Raw genomic sequence first — 20,463 nt, 5'->3', positions numbered from 1 at the left:
ATTCCACACACCACAAAACCACAGTTAGTCATTTCCTTATCATCACACTAAAAACAAATCGTTAAAATCTTTAAGGAAGTAGCAGCAATTGGAATAGGCATTATCACGGTGCTGTAATCCTCTATCCCTAAAGGCCTGGAGAAAGAAAGGGTGGAGAAGCAAATACGTAAAGCTGGACAACTTATATGTGCTTTTTTTCAATTCCATATCCTAACAGAACTTTTGCCCTACTCTGCTGTTCTTTACACTGCCCGACTCCAATAAATTAATCAAAGCTATGGGTAACTACATCAGATTTCAGCAGAGAGAGTTCAGGCAACACATGGAAGAGACAAGAGCTGAATTAGAAATGCTCTAAGCTGCCCATTCATTGCTGTGTTCAGCAGCCCTTTTCCCAACCTGCAACTGCATTTACTCCAAACACACTGCTTCAGTATATATTCCCCCTTCCCAAAGTTTCCCACGGTGAAGTTGTTTAAGTTTCTGGAATCTATGTTCCACTCTGTAGTTCTTCCAGGGTTTTTAGGAGAGGAAGCCAGAGCCCTTTCTATTTCACTACCAAATATACTTAAATCATGAGTTATAATGATATAACCTTCTTTAGAGGATACTGATGAACCCACTTATTTTTTGTAAAGACAAACTCCACCACAGATTAACCAAATAATTAATAAAGAAAAGCTTTTCATTTATTTAAATATCCCTCATAACAAAGAAGAAATAATAAAATGTTGGCATTTTGCCGTCACTAATTATATTAGTTTGCAAGGGCTTCCATAGCAAAGTACCACACGCTGGGTGGCTTAAACAATCAAAATTCATTTTCCCACAGTTCTAAAAGCTGGGAGTGCAAAATCAAGGTGTCAGCAGGTTTCTTCTGAGGCCTCTCTCCTAGCAGGTGGCCAACCTCTTGCTGTGTTCTCACATGGTAGGTCTTTCCTCCATGCCCTCAAATCTCTGGTCTCTCTCTGTATGTCCTAATTTCCTTCTTCCTATTATTACACTGATCTGATTGGATTAGGGGCAATTCATGGGACCTCATTTAACTTTAATTACCTCTTTTAAAGACCTTGTCTCCAAATATATTCAAACATTCTGAAGTACTGGGGATTAAGGCTTCAACATATGAATTTTAAGGGAACACATTCAGCCCATAACACTAATGAAAGTAATAAATGAACATTAATGGCTGATTATATTACTGAGAGAGAAGGAGACAGACACTATGTACCTTCTATTTACATTTTCATTAAGTTTATTTATTTATTTTGAGAGAGAAAGAGACAGCATGAGTGGAGGAGGAGCAGCAAGAGAGTAAAAAGGAGAATCCCAAGCAGGCTCTGCACTGCTTTATTTATTCAAATTAGGATCCATATTAAATAATAACTTACATGTCTCTTGAGTCTTTTTATTTGTGAGTTCTCCATTCATTTATATTGCTTTGCTTTTCCAATCTATGTGTCAAAAAATTAGTTATATTTTCTGTAGTTTCCAAACGTTTCCAAATTTTGGATGAAAAAAATAATAAATACTGATTACACTTGATCATATTGAGAAATTATAAATTCGGGGGAACACAGTAATGGTATCATGATTGTGTTTTAAAAGACCTCACAGTTTGGGGCACCTGGGTGGCTCAGTCGGTTAAGCGTCCGACTTCGGCTCAGCTCAGGATCTCGTGGTTCATGAGTTGAAGCCCCATGTCCAGCTCTGTGCTGACAGCTCAGAGCCTGGAGCCTGAGTGTCTCCCTCTCTGTCTGCCCCACCCCTGCTCACACTTTGTCTCTGTCTCTCTCAAAAATAAATAAACATTAAAGGAAAATTTTTAAATAAAAAATAAAAGACCTCACAATTTTAAGAAATATATAGAAAATAGTTAAAAATAAAATTGTATAATATCTGGCATATATTTCAAAATAAATCTGACAGGGATGGTGATAAAAAAGAGTGCCAGGTATAAATAAACAATATTGAAAATGAGTTGATAATTGCTTAAGCAGAGTGATGAGTACTTTGGTTCATGAGTCAATTCTCGTTATATATATTTAAATTTTTCCATAATAAAAGTTGAAAAGGCTTATATTGGAATTTTGAATTTCATAAATGCTCACAAGTTTGGTAGTTGGCACATATTTTAGTTGTTTTTCTGTGGTAATGATGAGTTCTGATGAGTCAATCTACATCTCTGGAGTTTTGAGGTTAATTATATGCATGGGAGTGCTGACTGAGGTTAGCAGAGCAAGTTCTGGTGGAAGGAAAGTGTTTCTGCCCTCCAAACTACTTTTCTACTTTATACGAGTATTAAGCTTTGATGCACCCTCATTAGCACAATATCCTAGTCACCCGTGCTAACCTGTCCAGGTGTTTCTCTGATAGTGTTCAGTTCAATAAATTTAGACTTCACAAAATAGTGCTTGTCATTTTATGCCCTCCTGTCCCAAATATATTTCAGAATATGTTCAATCCAGCTGTTAGTTAGACTGCATAAAATATTGGAATAACACTTTTGAGAATTGAGATGATGTTTGAAGTGTTTCAAGAGTTTTTTCCCTCTGGATGGGAAAGCAGCTTTGCCAGAAACAAAATAAATCTCAAAATCTACAGTTCTATTTTACTTTTTATAATAACCTTGCTTTTAAAAAGCATTTTGGAAAAAAAAAGATCATCTTCTGATTGCTTGTGTATTAAAAGAAAAAGAATAGAATCTAAGACAAAATTGTACTGTATTTTCCCATTACATATTACAAATAGGTAATTTCAATTTTCAGGTCAAAAATGTAAATGTCAGTAATTTTGTAAGACTGAACTTAATAGTTTATACATCAGAGAGCCTGATGATCAAGATTAAATGAAATAATAAATGTAAATACTCAACACAGTAAGCCCTCCATAAATGGTAGATACAATGACTGCTATAAATATTTTTTCTTGAAAAATTCATATCTTGAACAAAATTTTAAATCTGAACATTTTCTATATATTTGTATTTTGAAAATAATTTAATTTGCTCAAAACCATAGAGTAATTTTTACTATAACCAAGTAATTCTCCTTGAAATTGAATTTAGATTTTAATAAATTTTCAAAATGGATTCACATAAAGAAAAGCATCTGACATCTCCATTGGTAGCAGAGGATTTTACAGAAAGGTCTGGTATAGTGATTGAGTTAATATTCTTAAGAAATAAACCTTGTTAAAGCTGTATTGTGTAAGGGAAGGTTCTTACCTGTTTCTCTACTAAAGATTCATAATTGTTATAAGTTATAACTGAATTTTATTAATTTAGTAAAGGGAATCATTGATGTTAAGCCACAAGTATAATAAAATCCCATCTATTTTACTATATGGCTTACAAAATTCATAAACACATATGATGGGATTCTGGTATTGATTTTTACATGGATTTTTATTAAAGAACTGGAGATACTTCTCAGAAAGGTATAGCTAAGAGAATGGTCTCAAGTTTTGTCTATATTCTAAGTTTTTATTTTAATTTTCTGATACTGCTCAAGTATCTATTTTGAATTTGTTTCTTTATTCTTTGGCTTGAAGGCTTTGTGCATCTGGTGCTCTATTCTGATGTGACTTTGGAGAAAGGCTACCATTTGTTTTTGTTGTTGTTGATTTTGTTTTTGTTTTCTGGGGGCATAACTTCTTGAGTAAGTTCCCAGGTGAAAATTATATCTTCAGTTGGACAAAACATTCCTGTAAGAGACTTTCTTTGTTACCCACTGAGTAATTCCTACTATATATGGAAGGCCAAGATTAATTAATGATTTCATTTTCAGTTACCAGTGATCTGGATTATTATTGGCAAGACAAGAATGATACCTGGCTATTGATTCTCTACATTAAGAAAAGATATCTTAAGAAATCCATACGCTTTACATAGTAGATGTGATAAGCACATCTGTGGAAAATATTATGTGTTCATAGTAAGATTTTATATTTAACAAATGACCAACTTTCACTAAAAATTTATTCTTTTTACTTGCAATTATAAATAAGACAAATTATATATTTAAATATAAAATAATTAAATTAAGGGCCAACAAAAATGTTGACTAAATTCAAATATTGATAAAATACAGATCATATTTGGAAATTATTTGAAAATATTTGAAGTGGGTGCACTTTTACTCATTATGATTTGGATATCTATGTCTGACTATAGGTAATCACACATAGCCTCAATTTCTACAGTTGGATTTAGAAAGCCATACATACATTGGATTTTACCTAGCAAATCAAAAGGTATATTTGAAATGCATCCAGATATATCTAAAGGATAATATAAGCTCACTCATACGTCCATTAAACCAAGGACAATTTATTGAGAATTAAAAAAAATTAAAAATAAAAAGATATTTTAGGTCAAAACCAATTATTCCTTATCTACTATATTTTAGTGATACAAAAGTGCTAGCAGTATTATAATGAATAAAAAAGATGCTTTCAGCCATCAAGTAGCTCAGAATTCTACTGGGGGAAGTAAGGAAGTTAGTGACTCAAACCTAGAATAATGCCTCAGATAATAAGTACCACAGAAGATTAAACTGAGCGGTGTAGCAAGAGCAGACTCTTCACTGTTTGGCAAATGCTTTTTTCAATTCTAATTTGAGGAAACTTAAGTTAATCAATATATGCAGAAAAATCAATTGTCTCCAGTGGATATGGAACTTGTAAAACTACTTCTCCCCAAAAAGATTGTTTTAACTAAAAGTCTTGATAAAAAGTTTGATACTAAAATGAGAATTTATGAACTGTGATCTTTAGTGAATCGAATTCTTTCCCCCACCAAAACAAAACAAAACAAAGCAAAACAAAACAAAACAAAAACTAGTATACCCACAACCTAGCTCCTGGAACCTGTGAATGTGACCTTATTTGGAAAAAAAAAAAAAAAAAAAAGTCTTTGCAGATATAATTAAGATAAGGATTTTGAGATGAAGACATCACAGATTATCCAGGTTGGCCATAAGTCCAATGATAAATATTCTTATGAGAGGAAGGCAGAGAGAGATTTGATAGAGAGAAGGGGAGATGGCCATCGGAAGATAGAGGCTGAGCTTAGAGTTAAAGAACCACAAGCCAAGGAATGCCTGGAGCCAGAAAAAGCTGGAAGAAGTGAAAAAAGATTCTGCCCTAGAGCTTTTCAAGAGGGTGTGACCCTGCCAATGCTTTGATGTCAGATCTGTCTTCTGGAACTGTGAGAAAACAAATTTCTGTTGTTTTCATATGCTGAGATTGTGGTTGTTATAGCAGCCATAGAAAACAAATCATGATCTATTTGGCCATATTTTCTAAAATAGAGATAATTCTAAAGTGTTTCAATCAGTTATTAATAAGATGAAAGTGCATAGAGAAATGCCTACCTGAATTACAGTAAAGACACTTTTTTTTTTTTTAAAGCTTTAAGATAAAAAAGAAAGTATAGGGAAAATGAAAGACTATTCTTTATATATGTACAACTTCTGCTGCCTTCTAAAAGCTCTGGGTGTCCATCCAGTTTCAGAAGCAAAGGTGATCATTAACCCTAAACCATGTGTTTCAATAATTTATTACTGCATAACAAAACACCTTAAAACTTACTGGCTTAAAACAAAAACTTTTATTTTTAAGGGTTCAGTAGGCCTCCTGTTCAGGCAGGACTTTATAGGGATAGATCACCTCTGCTCCACATGGTGTTGACGGGGATAGCTCAGTCAGAATCAAAAGATTCAAGATGGTATCACACATGTCTGGGGCATTGGTGCTGGCTGTTGGCCGAGGTCCAAGGCTTCTTTTATGTGACCCCTTTTTCCTTCTGCATAGTCTCTCATTATTCAGTTTTGTAGCCTACCCTTTTTTTACTTGATTGTTGGCTTCCAAAAATGAGAAAACAAAAGCTACAAGATCTCTTAAGACCCAGGCCCAGAAATCATATTATCATCCCCTCTGCCTAATTCTGTTGGTAAAAGCAAGTCACAGAGCTAACTCTGATTCAACAAGAGGGAATGGACTCTACCTCTTGATGCAAGATCGGTACATATGCACAGGTACAGAGGAATTATCTGTGGCCATCTTGTAGGCAAACTACTACACAATGGTCTGCTTTTTTAAATCATGTTCTTTGATGAGATTTGATCCTTTCTCATGGATATCTCCCTTCTTTAAATATTGAATACTTATTATTTATGCCAGTCTTTTAGAAATTAGTAATATGCTGCCTAGTGGAATTTGTTGTATTTTTTTTCTTTTTAAAGTTTTTCTGCTTTGTCATTTCAAAAAGATAAATCCTTGGAGGTAAGAAGATGTTCTATGCATCCTTGCATCCTGTAACACTAGCACAGCAGGTATTTAATAAATATCTTCTTGACTATAAATGTTGAGTGATGGGAAAATAATGGATTTACACTATGCACATTACTGCATCAATGTCCACTGGATGATTTGTTGCTAAGTCTCTTGCAGGCTATTGTGATCAGTTAGTCCTGACCCCTTCCAAATACCCCTGCCCTTTCTCATGCTTATCATGTGTGTGTGATTATAGTTATTAATAATTACCAGTGGAAGTATATATGGGGAAAGTATTTAGGATTATTAATTTGAAAAGTAATTAGAAAAACATGTAAATCCACAAAGAACTCTTTTTTGAAGTGTGCCAGCCTTTCTAAACATGCCTGATTTATGGGAGTCTCCATTGCATGAATGTTTGCAATATTTTGCAATGAAATAAAAATTATTTTCAAAGCTGGTAAGAACGCTCAGAGGCATAGTCAATCATTTGATGACTCAAAGTCATCCACGAAACACCAGTACTCCATCCTCATGGTGAGCATAAGCACAGGCATCTGATAAAGAGGGAGCCAGAAAGGAAGGATTACACAGTGACCTAGACAATAGTGTCATGTCAGTGTTAGGATCAGATCAGCTGATTACAATGCCTGATTGTACTGCTCCTGGTGAGAGTTATTTGGAAAATTTGAATGAGTAATCCTCTCTCATTCATCACAGGAATGACTCTTGGTATGAATCCAGTCATTCCTGGAAACAATTATAGAATCACAAAGCCAGATAGGATTTTATGAGAATTCACTGATCTGTTTCTTACCTTGAGATAAAACCCACATGCCACCAAGTCCTCTAGGCAACTGAGATTTAGTTTACTCTTTGAGAAAAATAAGACCCATTCATTCATTCAACAAATATTTATTATTTGTGACTTGTATAGGTGCTGGGTGTCCATCAGTAAATAAATCAGGCAAAAATCACTGCCTTTGTGGAACATGCAGTTTAATAGAGCAATATAAGTGATTCCAGTAATCCTTGTTGGCTTTATACATATTTGACGTTGCTTTGCTCATATTATAAGAAACTATCCACAAATAGAACTAATCACGAAAAAGCTGTGAGTTGTGAGAAAACAGTTTAGAATTTATTTGCATTAATCCCTTACTTGAAATAAAAGCTAGGCCTTCAAACACCCAGGCCCATGTTCTTTACTTTTTGCCCACTCCTTTAAAAATATCTTCCTTTTCCTACATTGACGTAGTTATAGAATGCATTCACAAAACCTAGCACAACTTCCATGTAATTAGCAATAAATCTTTTAGTTCTACATGACAGAAACCCACTTGAATAGCTGAAGCAAAAAAAAAAAAAAAAAAAAAAGTGGAGGGGAGTTATGCAAATAAATTTTAGTTTTTCAAGAACCCAAAACACAAATGCAGCTACACTTAGGAAATGAGCGCTCAAACACCGTTGAGCTTTATTCTTCTCTGAAAACGAATCTTATTGAGGTCAGAATCACCTAGTGGTTTCTGGTGCTAAACTGCCTGGGTTCAAATCCTGATGATTTCACTTTCAAGCCGAGTAACTTGGAACAGGTCAATAATCTCTCTAATCCTCAATTTCCTCATGTGTTAAAATTAGGATCATTAATAATATCTGCTTAATAGGATTATAGCAAAAAAGTAAATCAAATAATATCCAGGGCTTTGGTACAATGCCTGCCTCATAGGAAGTCTTCAGTAAATGTGAACTGTCATTATAAAGTAAATGTCAAGGACTGAGCTGGGGAGAGCTGAGCTGCCTGGTATGGGAGTAGTCAATTGAGACAACAAGCCAAAATGAAAGTCAATTTAGCCTTTATTCACTTACTGCCATAGGAAAAGCAAGTCTGGAAAGAAAGTCCTGGCTCTCCCATGGTCCTCTATTTTCATACAGAATGACAACATGAGAGTCAGATGTATCAACACACAGGGGGGTGGGGGGGTGTTTTCTCACTGCTGGAGGGAACCCTGAGGCTCCTGCAGGTTTATGGTCTAGGGCAGGGGTGAGCAGGAGGGAAAGGAAGAAAGGAAGGGCTAGGAATGGAAAAGTACTGGGTATTAAGTTAGAATATAAATATGTCTTCAGGGCTACTACCCCCTCCCTAAACTGGGATGTTCTCAGCAGAGACTCCTGGGGAAGGCCTCAGGCCAAGGCCCAGATAGAGAGGCCTCTGAATGGAGGTTCCTGGGCCAAGCCAGCAGATACTGCCTAAAAATATGGCCAGCCAAAGCGACCTGAGTTCGTGACTGCAACTCCCTTCAATAGGCCTGTCAAGTAAAGCCACCTTAATTGCCTGCAGTCAGGCCTAAAAAATCATTCATACATTTTTGGCCAGGAGCCGTACTCTTCAAGAGGATTTTGCATTGTTGAGAAGGCTTTCCCCTCCCCACTAGGTAATGTTTTATCCCCTCAAGTTTCAACACTTTATATTTCATGGGTATTTTGTGGTTCTTCTTTGCATGAGATAGTATAGGTATACGTCTTAAAATGAGTCTTAGAATATAAGAAGCCCCCATCATAGGTTATGTTTTACTCTTATTGTTGCTCTAGTTGTTGTTGTTATATAACTGTTCAAATGGTAGGACTAGTATGATGACTTATTTTATTCTCTACCAGGTTAGGTAATGCCATCATTCCTCATACTGAAGGCTTCTGAAAAGCATTCCTCGATCTTTATTATGTAGAGCTTATCCTCTCTGCACCCAGGAAGAATGAGATTTGCAAGTCTACATTTCCAAAAACAAACAAACAAAATTCAGTAGCAGGCAGCAAAGCATCATGGCTATATATTGAGATCCTCATTTAAGGCACTGTTTAAGAAATAGTCAACAATCCCTGCAAGATGTGTTAAGTTTCCTCTTTAAAAATCATCTAAATTTGTTCATCATTCAATAAAAATGGAAGTCCTACTTTGGGCCGAGAAATATGTATTTAAGAAGGTGGTGAGGAGACAAATACAGTAATTTTTCCTGATTTCATGGAAACTCACAGATAACTGGTGTGATAAATGTTAATGTATAAAAGAGAGGAACATGATCCCATCCTGGAGGGACATGGGCTAACCTAGGGGGTGGGAACAGGTAGTCAGGGAAGGTTGATACTGACCTATAGATGTTTACATTGAGATCCAAAAGATGAGTAAGAGTGAATTCAGGAATTCTTTGAAGAATGGCATGTATCTAATATTCTTCCGATTAAGGAAAACTGTATATTCAAAACCATTAGTTCACAAATTTGGCTCTACTTTAGAATCATCTTGGAAACTAACAGATACCAATGCCTGTATCTCATGCCCAGAAATTCTGATTTAATTGGCATGGCATATAATTTGGCATTGTTTTTATTTGTTTTCGTTTTTAACTCCCAAGTAGTTCTGATCTACTTCGGTGTTTCAGAAACAACGTTTAAATCCTTAAGGCAGGAGGTTGATGTCTAACTCAAGAAACTGAAGGAAGACTAGTATGGTTGGAGTTCAAAAACAGAGAGAATATGATGTGGCATGAAATAGTAAATGTAAAATGTGACAAATCACACAGGTCTTGGTTGGCCACATTAGAAGTTTGGTCTTTCTCTTGATAACAATGGAAAACTTTGGAAAGATTTTGAGCAGAAGGCATCATATCTAAATTTATATTTATGTTGCAGTGTAGAGTGAAGATGGTAAAAAGGAAGCAGTGGAGTTAGCCTGGACTAGGGTGGCGGCAAGGAGATGGAGTTAAATGGATTTGAGCGTTTGTTTTTGGAGGTGAAATTAGCAGATGGCAATGGATTAGAGATGCATGCTTGTAAAACAAATTTGTCAATTTCTGGCTATTGGAAGAATGATGGTAGGGGGTAGATTATGAGTTTAATCTTTTAGATATTTGAAGTGCCTTTGAGATATCTAAGCAGAAACATCAAAGAGATAGTAGAATATAAAGAGAAGTCTAAACTTGAGATTTTAGATTGGGAACAAAGACCTACAGTTCAATAGCAATGTTTACATTAAACTTTGTGAGTGTGCATTAACCTGGTAATTTCAAAACCTAATCATTTTACTTGTGAAAAACACCGTGATACGCACTGGGCACACAAAGGTATTAAGATGGTGCTCCTGTCCTTAAGTGGTTAATTATTTAATGGACAAGATAAGAAAGACAGAGAATTCTAATGTAGTTTTAAAATTAAGAGTCCCCCTTTAAAACATCTCAAAATAGAAAAGAATGAAAGAGAAGATAATCCACCAACTTTTATCAGGTTGTAATCACTAAATGCTAAAATATTATAAGAAAAAAATTCTTTTTTTAAGAATTTTTTTAATGCTTATTTATTTTGGGGGGAGAAAGCAAGAAACAGTGTGAGTGGGGGAGGAGCACAGAGAGAGGGAGACATAGAATCTGAAATAGGCCCCAGGCTCTGAGCTGTCAGCACAGAGTCCGATGCAGGGCTTCAACACACAAACTGTAAGATCACGACCTGAGCCAAAGTCAACACTTAACCAACTGAGCCACCGAGGGCACCCTAGAAAAAAAAAATTCTGACCAGAGAGAAAAAGAAAGCTAATAGAATTTGAGTGAGGGGAATCACCCCTGAAGAATCACAAAAATTGGCAAGGGTACAATATGATAGCAGGACACTATCTCAGAGAGAGGATGTTTTGTTTTTTCATTCAATTTGAAGTGGAGAGGCAAAAAAGAAGGAGTAGAAGGAGGAGGCAGAGGAGGAGGAAAAGGGGGAAGGGGAGGAGGAAGAGGAAGAGGGATTAGGAGGATAGGAGGGGAAGGAGAAGGAGAAGAAGAAAGAGGAGGTGGAGAAGAAGAGAAGGAAGAAGAGGACAGCAGAGATTTTATTGAATGAATTAATTTATCAGTTGTTTATTAGGACCTACCAAGTACCAATACAGTGATAAGGGCCATGGGTGCAAGAATAGACAAGGTAGGCATTATTCTGGCTTCACAGAGTTTATAGCCTCCTATCTTATTTCAAACAAGAAAAATAAAATTGCCTGTTTATTCGAGAAAGTGTCCCTAGCTAGCTTTTGCAAAAGAAGCCGGTAAAAATGATGCTTTCAACCAATAAGGTTAAGTAGCCATTCTATGAGATTGCATGGATGTTTAAGGCAAGTTTTAGAGCAGTGCTTCTCAATCTTGGCTATAGGTTGAAATTGCCTGGAAAGCCATAAATGATACTGATGCCTGGATCCCATCCCTGGAGATTTGGACTTAATTGTTCTGAGTTTGAGCTGATACATCAGAAGTTTTAAAAACTTTCAGGTGATTCTAATATGTAGCCAGAGTTGAGAACCACAGCTTTAGACGCATGCTCCCTCACTGAAACCAGTAAGTGACTCCGAATGATGATGCTGAACCAGGAACAACAGTGCTGATTATATAGGAATGATAATAATAAACATTGCATTAGTCTTCATGTGCCAGGAATGCTTCTAAATATTTAACATATATTAAGTCAGTTAATAGTCTCACTAACCCTATGAAGAAGCCACTTTTATTATTCCCGTTTGAGAGGTGAGAAAACTGAGGCCCAACAGCACATGCCCAGCAGGTATCAGAGCAGGTGCCTGAACCTAAGCAGTCTGGTTCCAGAGTTTCTGATCTTAGTACCTATGATCTACTGCCTCTAAATATAGTATAATAATAATTTTACACCAAGAAGAATGATAAAAAAAGGGAAACTTATAATTGTAGAGTATTATTAAATCAGTCAAATACCAGTTGATAACTGAAGAGTGGTTATTATGGCTGCATAAAACATCTTTGAGCTATTTTTTCGTGTGTGTGTGTGTGTGTGTGTGTGTGTGTGTGTGTGTATCTTCTCAAGTTGCTATTTTGTGGAAATCAGCTAAATTCATCTTATTGCACATAGTATAGAAATTTTGTTTTCGGCATCAATACAGGGAAATGTAAGCAGTTGAGTCAGGTGATATTTTTTTTTTTTTCAAAGACATTTTCTCCTGAAGGAAACTCAAGGGCTAAGGCTATTTCATGTAATCTAAAGAAGGTCTACTACTTCATGATAATGACCAAGCTGTAGGAACAGAATCTTAGGAGGAAATAATCATCCCCAAGGGGCAAGTCCTGCAAACTTAACCTGTTTTACAGGTGGAAATATCACACACACACACACACACACACACACACACACACACACACACAAATATTATTGGAGGGATTACTGACACACTACATTCCTGTATATATCAAAGAAAAAACATTCCCGTTTACCATTATGAAACATGCATCTGAGTCAACCTGCCGTATGTATTTTTTTACACACTCTATCCCATTATAGAAGTAATATCGACCAAATAAATGCGGTGCATATCTACATGGTTAGCTCTCAGCTACTTTGCCTATGCCTCATTCTTCCCCTTCTTTCCTCTGAAGGCTGAGAAAGCAAATAAAGGAAATGTAGTGGCTGGCAGCACACAGCCTGCGGTACAGTGGGTATTTTGTATCCTGCAGCTGGAGCTTTGGTACTATGGCCAGGCTTCGTTTGTTCCATATGAATACAAGCTACTAAATGTAGAGAATCCATTTGGCATTCAATTAAGAGCTCTCTTGACTCCTGTTATTAAAGCCTATAACTATTAAGCGTAAAATTAAAGTTGAACAGTTCAGCTCTTTTTGACATTATAGCACCGCCTGAAAAATAGTGATGCAAAACCAAGTCAAACGTCATCCTTTAAAGCCCATGGACAAATGAAAAGAGGAAATATTGAAGGAAAAGAGTAAATATCTAAAACTTGGTCATTTGCTAATGACATAACACGTGATGTTAGAAACGTATTACTGTTCCCATGCAAATACAGCAACCATTTTGTTGAACACAAGATACTACCTTGATTTTAACAGAGAGCTACAAAATTATTATTGCTAAAGCTCCAGTGAAGGAAATAATTAATGCATTAAGCATTTTTAAGGTTTTAAAGTGATTTTAAGCAATAACCAAAAAATACTATAGGAAATCAATATACCGTAATTGAAAGGAAATTGAATTGGTCCTTATTTTTTAATCCCTTCTAAATTTTCTCTAGACTGCCAGACCATGGGAGATAGTGAATCTTGTTTTGCCATCAGCAGTATGACTTTCTGTAAATCTCATGTGCTGCAGGGGCCACTTTTATTATTTTTTTACTTAGAAAGTGCTCAGCTGAATAGATAGTATTATAAGATTTTGTGTGCATTATCTATATTAGTCCCTGGACTCATTGTTATAAAAAAAAAAAAAAAAAAAGAAGAAGGAAAAGTAACAAAAACAAAAAACACAGCCAAGCACAAGCAACCTTCTCCACATATCCAGAAAAGCCAAGTTAATAGAATTTCAAACAATGAAGCCACAGAAGTTCTTAGATAAGCCTCACGCTTGAATTTAAATGGAATTATTCTATTTTTTTCTTTTTTTCTTTTTAATCAAACACTATGCCAGTCAATCTTACTATGCTGCAAGGAATATGACCCATTGTAGATACAAATTCAGTTTGAATCTGTGTGAACTTCACTCATTTGTATTGCTTATTATTGGACGGAGCTATTACAATCAAACAGAATAGCTTGAAGGGAACCTCAGGGAGATGAGTGGATATGAACAGAAATTAAAGAGTCTTAAAATTTGAAAAATCCTTCAAAAAGATGTGAATAATCAACATTTTCTACGTGTGCTGCTGTTGTTTCTTTCCTCGTTTATCTTCAGTATACATTTGGAGAAGCATCAACAGACCTTAAGATAAATGAAATGCATCCCACACTTATCTTTAGTATGTTGGTAACACAAAGTAGAGATTTCCAGAAATATTTTTGAGACTGTCTTGTCCGTTTCATTTATCTACTCCTTTCCTTATTCTACTCAATGCCTCTGGGTGGCTTAAGTGAATAAAAGCACACTGGAAGGAGCACAGCCTCTCAATCCTCAGTTTTCTCTTCTGTAAAATGGAGATAATAATGTTACCTTTCTCACGGTGCTGTTTTGAGAACTAAATTAATCAATCTAAGTAAAGACCTTGGAGGACTGGCGTATACTATGCACTATGTACACATTATATTTCTTTAATAAAAATGGTAATTGCGATGATTTGCCTTTTAAACTGTATTGCCAAAATGTGAATTCGCTAGCTGTTATAGAGAGGCAGCTACTTAACAGTTCTGAGCTTTCATTTTTTTTTTTATTATAAAGTAGGAATAATATTTTCTATACCTACCTCAAATAGATCATATTTATGAAAACAATTCATAAGCTATAAAACAGCACTGCAATTGAAGCACTGGAATCTGGACTTTTAAAAGCACTAGTTTAGGGGCACCTGGGTAGCTCAGTCAGTTAAGCATCTAACTCTCGATTTCGACTTCAATCATGATCTCACGGTTTGAGTTTGAGTCCTACAGGAGGCTCCATGCACTGACAGTGCAGAGCCTGCTTGGATTCTCTCTATCTGTCTGCCCCTCCGCCACTTGTACTCTGTCTCCTGCTCTCTCTCCCTGTTCCTTTCTCTCTCTTTCTCTCTCTAAAATAAATAAACTTAAAAACATATATTAAAAAATAAATAAAAATATTAGTTTAAATCCTAGTTTCAACTCTTAGTAGTAATGTGACTTTAGATGAGCCCTTAGTTTCTATGCCTTGTTTTCTATTGTTATAAAATAATAATTGTAACACTACCTTCTCATGAAGTTTTTTTTTTTCATAAAGTTATTTTGAGGCTTAAATGAGATCATGTATGAAAAGCTTAGTATCAGGGCTAACACTTAGAAAGTATTCTGAAAAATGTAAAAGAAATAGTTCTATTCAATATAAGAAATAAGTATTATTTTAATTTCTAAATAATTTTTTGTTATGCTCCATTTCGATATGTGATAAGTAGATATATTTTATTTCTAGTTTTCAGATAATCTGTATTCTAAATTTTCACTATCTCAAAATTCAGTCTCTGAAACTCATAGTGCTTGGTGTCCATAGCTAATAGCTAACATTAAGTGTTAGAGTTTATGCATATGAAGGAAGAACTGAATTAAGTAAAAAGTGTCACCAAACCTGAAATCCAGACTGCTGTTATGATGAACAGGAATAACTTTACAAGTGCTATGATCAAAGGACATGTGAGTCAGATAGCAAGAAAAGAGAGAGAGAATATAGAAATGGGAAAGACCTTCATCAGGTAGAGGAGACAATGATGTCTTGTAATATATATGAGAAAGAAGAAAGAATTTGGCCACATTTTTTTGTGGGTGAGAAAAAACATCATATATGGTCACATCCTATATGTGTATAAATAATGTTTAAGTTATTGTCCAGGTCTGAAGACAAATGCTTTCTTATTGTTATTTCAAAAACCCAAATGTTTCAGTGCCTTAGAACTTTTAAACCATTGACTATATTTAGTTATGTTTAAAGGAAGACATAATTAAGAAGAAGCTGGAGATTATATATTTTTAAATATTTGTCCAGAGCATTGTTGAAACAAACTGCTGACCGAGTTTTGTTGTTATTCCAGTGGTAAATATTTTGACCAGTCCATATACCAAAATGCTACGATTAAGTATGCATTAATAGATGGCATTTATTCAGGCAAACCGACAGTCAATTCACCAAGGCAGACAAAAAAAAAAAAAAAAAAAGAAAAGAAAAAGAAATCCTTATATTTACTTTGGCAGCTTAGACATGTTTACCTTGAACAAGATGATGTCCTAAAAGCTATCCATTAAGCTTAGAATTAAGTAATAGAATTGTAGAAGGTGGATAGTGTGCTAGGTCTCCACCTACGGTTGTAAATCACTATTTCCGCCAATATTAATTCATCTAAGAAAATAAAATCTTGAAAAGTTACTAGAAAAAGTGCACATCAAGGAATGTAATTGGGCATAGACTCTGGTTGACCTCAGAAGAGAACAAAAACTCAAAAGAAATTTCATAAGGTTTTAAATGTGACGAGAGGACTACAATATCTCTGATCATTAGACTTTCAACACATTTGGATTTGCTAATGGGATCTAAGTTCTAATTAGACTTTTTAGGTAACTAAGAATGGCATACCATTGTATGAATTTAATGTGCTTTTATAGTTGAAACCTACAATTAGCAGGCTTTTCCAAATTCTTTTAATACAGGAAAAGCTGGCTTTTTGTTTATATTGTGACATACTTTCTCTTTAGATCTATGCAACATTTCAGGTTTCTTAATTAAAGCCCTTTTGGGGACTCATAGAGAAACTTGAGTTTTAATAGGAAGCGCCTAAATCTTTTATTTGTGAAGGAGACTTGCCAGTTTGTCAACAACTCTGGAAACCACAAACACAATGCAATACGAGGAAATAAATCAGCTTTCAGGAGGAAGCCACAGAAATAACCAGGGCTCCCTATAAACCATTCAGTCAATCAAAACAGTCTCCAAATATGACTGAAGGTCTGTTACATTTTTAAAGCATGCAAATATGGATAGGTTCCCAAAAGTGAAGGCTCGTGGATCTGGTATCAGAATTAATAGCATGGCATTTCTTCCCAAGATGTGTATTAATAGCATTCTTTGCAGCTTTGCTCACTGAGTTATCTGCTAATTCAAGTCACAAGATCTCTTTTTTTTCTCTCATTTCTGAATTGAGAGTCATCAATTTTTATCCCCTTGTGATTTAGAGGCAGTGATTTTAAAAATGTTAGCCCTTAGATTTGGATATTACAAGAGATAAGAACTGCATGAGGATGTAAAATTAAATCAGTATTTGGAGTGTAAAGAGCAGTGAATCATTGCAAGACTTTAAGGGAAAGGCTGCTGCCAAAATATCCCCAGGAAATTGATAGCACTGACAAAAAAGGCAAATTATATTGTTGTATGTACTATGAATATTTGAAAACAACAGAGCTATATCCATGACTTTTTCCCTCAACTAAAAGCAGTAACCCTTCTAACCGTATTAAAAATCTTGTAGTTTTTCTAATAAAAGCAGTGTAATATCTAATTAAAACCATTGAAATTATAAGAAAATCTAACGTGTGCAGTAACTGATCTATTAGAACAGACGTTATACTAAAATTATATGCACTATTATTTTTCCAATTAGTGCATAACTGGGATTGAGTTATTGGTGTATTTATAACTCCTTGTTAAGTCGTATGTCCTCAGTGAGTCTGCTAAAGCATATTGGATACTGTCATATGCCATAGAGTGATACTTAAAGGCAGGAAATGGAATTTCTGATTGCTTCATTTGCTATTAAAAAGAAAAACCTATTCAGGACCCTTCCTGTACCAGTTATTCTGAGGGACATCACACGATTTTCTGAAAGATCTTTGCCGAGGTGATTGGATTGTTCTTCAGTGGGGAAAGTGACCAAGCTATTTCATCTTTCAGCTTGGGTGCTGGAATCCTGTCACAGGGCTGAACGGGTCACTGACTGACAAGAAACTGGAGAATAACATGCGTGGAGTGGTTCTCCGTGTGGTGACTGTTCTGGTAAGTCTTATCGGAGCCTTGTGGTTTTGGCTTCTAGAAGTTACTGTATGCTTTGTTTTTCTATGTTTTATTAAGTCGTGCCATCATCTTAAAAGAGCATTTAACAAATCCTGACTATGCTTTCTAAGATATTGCAACGATCATATTTTCCAACCTTCAATTTATATGGATAGAGTCAGATTTTTGCAGGCTTTACTTTTAATTACAGTGCTTTCGTCAGTAACTTTCTCAGACACTTTAGGCCCAATTTCCATCCTTCTGCGGTTTCCTACACATGGTAAAGTAAAGGTCTCCCTCAGGCATTCTCTCACTGTAAGCATGCATAAATGAGGGTAATCATGCCAAACAAGGGTAGAGTTGACCAAATGCAGTAATTTAGTAATACTAAAACATTGGCAGAATACAGTGCTTTTCTAGGAAGAACCTACTTCAAAGAAAGATCATCCAGTTGTTTAATAAATATTTATTGAGAATCGACTGTTTTCAAGCTCAGTGCTGATTACTGGGGACATTGATGAATGAAGAAATAAATGTGATTCTGTCTTCATGAAGCTTACCAACTATTGATTTTGTGAGTGTTACATGTAAATTCTGTGAACTATACATATAAAGTAATTATTACAATTACATTCACTCAGAAAATCAAATGATAACTATTATCATTATTCTGTATATTATTTTCTCTTCTAATATATATAAAAAATTACATGTTGGTAGAAATATTTTAACCAACAATATACTCAAATGGATACTGTGTAAATAGCCATACAGCAGGAAGATATGAATTTTCCCTTGCTATTTCTGTGTGTTTAGGTTTATGCTACTTTATAGTAAATTTCAAAATGTCCATAGTTGTGAACTTTTTCTTCAGAAAAGCCTACTTGTTTTTAAACTTGAAAAAAAAATTTTTTTCTATAGGCTAAATTATAGAATTAGTAGATGGAAGAAACACAGTCTTTTTGACAAATTGATGCCAACTGAGTATCAAAGTTTATAACAGCAATGGCTGCCCCTTATAAATTGTTTAATAACAGTTAAGTAGACTCCACGTAATTTCATTATTTAAAAAAAGACCTGTGATATTCTCTATAAGACTACATTCAAATGAGTAGTCTGTCCCCCTTTTTGGTACCTATAATTTATTCCTAGTTATTGTTTTGATAAGATGTTTGCTTCTTCACCAAATAATTATATTATGAATACTTGACAACTTGAAGGTAATGGTGCTTCTGTATGTGCCCAAGGCTGTGTTATGCATATGCATTGATGTGCTAATACTAAAAAAAAAAAAAAAAAAGACATTTAAAGTGCAGTGAACTATTAATAGTCCTCTCTAGTTATTAACATGAAATCTCAGGAGACGACTTCAATAAAAAAAAATACACATGCTTTGTTTTTGTCTTTGAGATTCATATTTCTAAAGCAAGCTAGCTTCATTTAGTCACTAAGCAAATATTAATTTAATACTTTACTATACAATAGACTCGGTAATGGATATAAAATGAATAATACGTATACCTATGTAATAGGTATATATATTCACCTTATAGGTATATTCATACCTCAAGATATACATAGAATCTTGTTGGGAGGTGCATATACAAAATAATACAACCGAGAAGTATTAAGTACTTTCTATATGCCAGGTACTTTATGAAGTTTTTTGTCTGTATTATTTTATTGAGTCTTCACAGTATTTCCAAGAAATAGATAATTTTCTGATTCCAAGGATGAGGAAGAGGAAACTGGGACATACAGGAGTTGATTGGAAAAAAATGTGGAGGATATACTGATAGTAAGTAGCAGAGATAGTTAGGATTCAACTCCAAGTCTGACTGACTCTAGACCTCTTAATTTCTTCCCTCTTAACATTATACTGTACCCTTCTCTACTCTTCCTGTGATATGTGTGAGAATTGAGGTATCTATAGGATTTTACTTCACTTGAGAGTTAAAAATCCGTAACTCTGATTAGATGACAGTGAGTTTAATAGGAAACCTTCATATGGCCAATGATTTTAAATTCATTTCCAGGCTGAACAAAATGATTGTGATTTTGTGCATGAAATGGTATTACTCCTTTACACAGTGGTAATGCGTGCATGCCCCAGTCTCACCTTCATGACTAGTAATGGTCACTGTTACCTGTAAGATTAGCCCTGCACAGATCCCAAACATGGTTAGTGAGTGGAAATATGGAAACAGTGTTGCCCCAGGTCCTCTGTGAGGAAATGTGGATTTATCAGTTATGTAAAAGGTCCTTGCACTTGTTACTCTCCCACAATATGCAGCCATTGTACTTAATAGTTTGGTAGGTTACTGTTTCTTCCCATAATTCCTGTCTGAGTGGAAACCAGCCATGACTTTCTTATTTATTTCCTACAAACACTCTTCCAGTCCCGCTCTTACTTACATGGCCTCACAGGTTTCTACCACCGACACTAAGAATCACTGTCCCCTCAACCCACCCAGCAACTCCAAAATTTTGACTAAATCCTGAAACTTAGATTTGTTTTTTAATAAACTTGATTTGACCATATAAATGCCACTTTCTGGTATTCCATGTACTTGCTTTCAATGCTCTCAACAAGGGAGAAGGAGGAGGAAGGATTCCTGTGTAAAGCTTTTGAGGGGAGGTCTTTCAGGTTTTATTGCATCCTAACGCCAATCTGATCCCAGTGTGACACATACTTCCTTTAGTGCTGAGGACATT

At 35.2% G+C, this 20,463-nt stretch overlaps 1 protein-coding gene across 3 annotated transcripts in view; it reads left to right on the top strand.

The window, feature by feature from the left end:
- Window positions 1-20,463, top strand: part of GRID2 (glutamate ionotropic receptor delta type subunit 2) — a 1,475,947-nt gene that overhangs the window by 1,058,398 nt on the left and 397,086 nt on the right. For all 3 annotated transcript variants that reach the window (XM_045472791.1, XM_045472773.1, XM_045472783.1), the window contains exon 9: window positions 17,650-17,751. In XM_045472791.1, coding sequence (XP_045328747.1) covers window positions 17,650-17,751 — 102 coding nt within the window. The remainder of the gene's footprint in view (window positions 1-17,649; window positions 17,752-20,463) is intronic.

This window comes from Leopardus geoffroyi, chromosome B1, assembly GCF_018350155.1.
Source record: "Leopardus geoffroyi isolate Oge1 chromosome B1, O.geoffroyi_Oge1_pat1.0, whole genome shotgun sequence".
Lineage (NCBI taxonomy): Eukaryota > Metazoa > Chordata > Mammalia > Carnivora > Felidae > Leopardus > Leopardus geoffroyi.
Note: the sequence above shows the minus strand (reverse complement) of the source record. Positions and strands in the feature narration are given on the sequence as shown.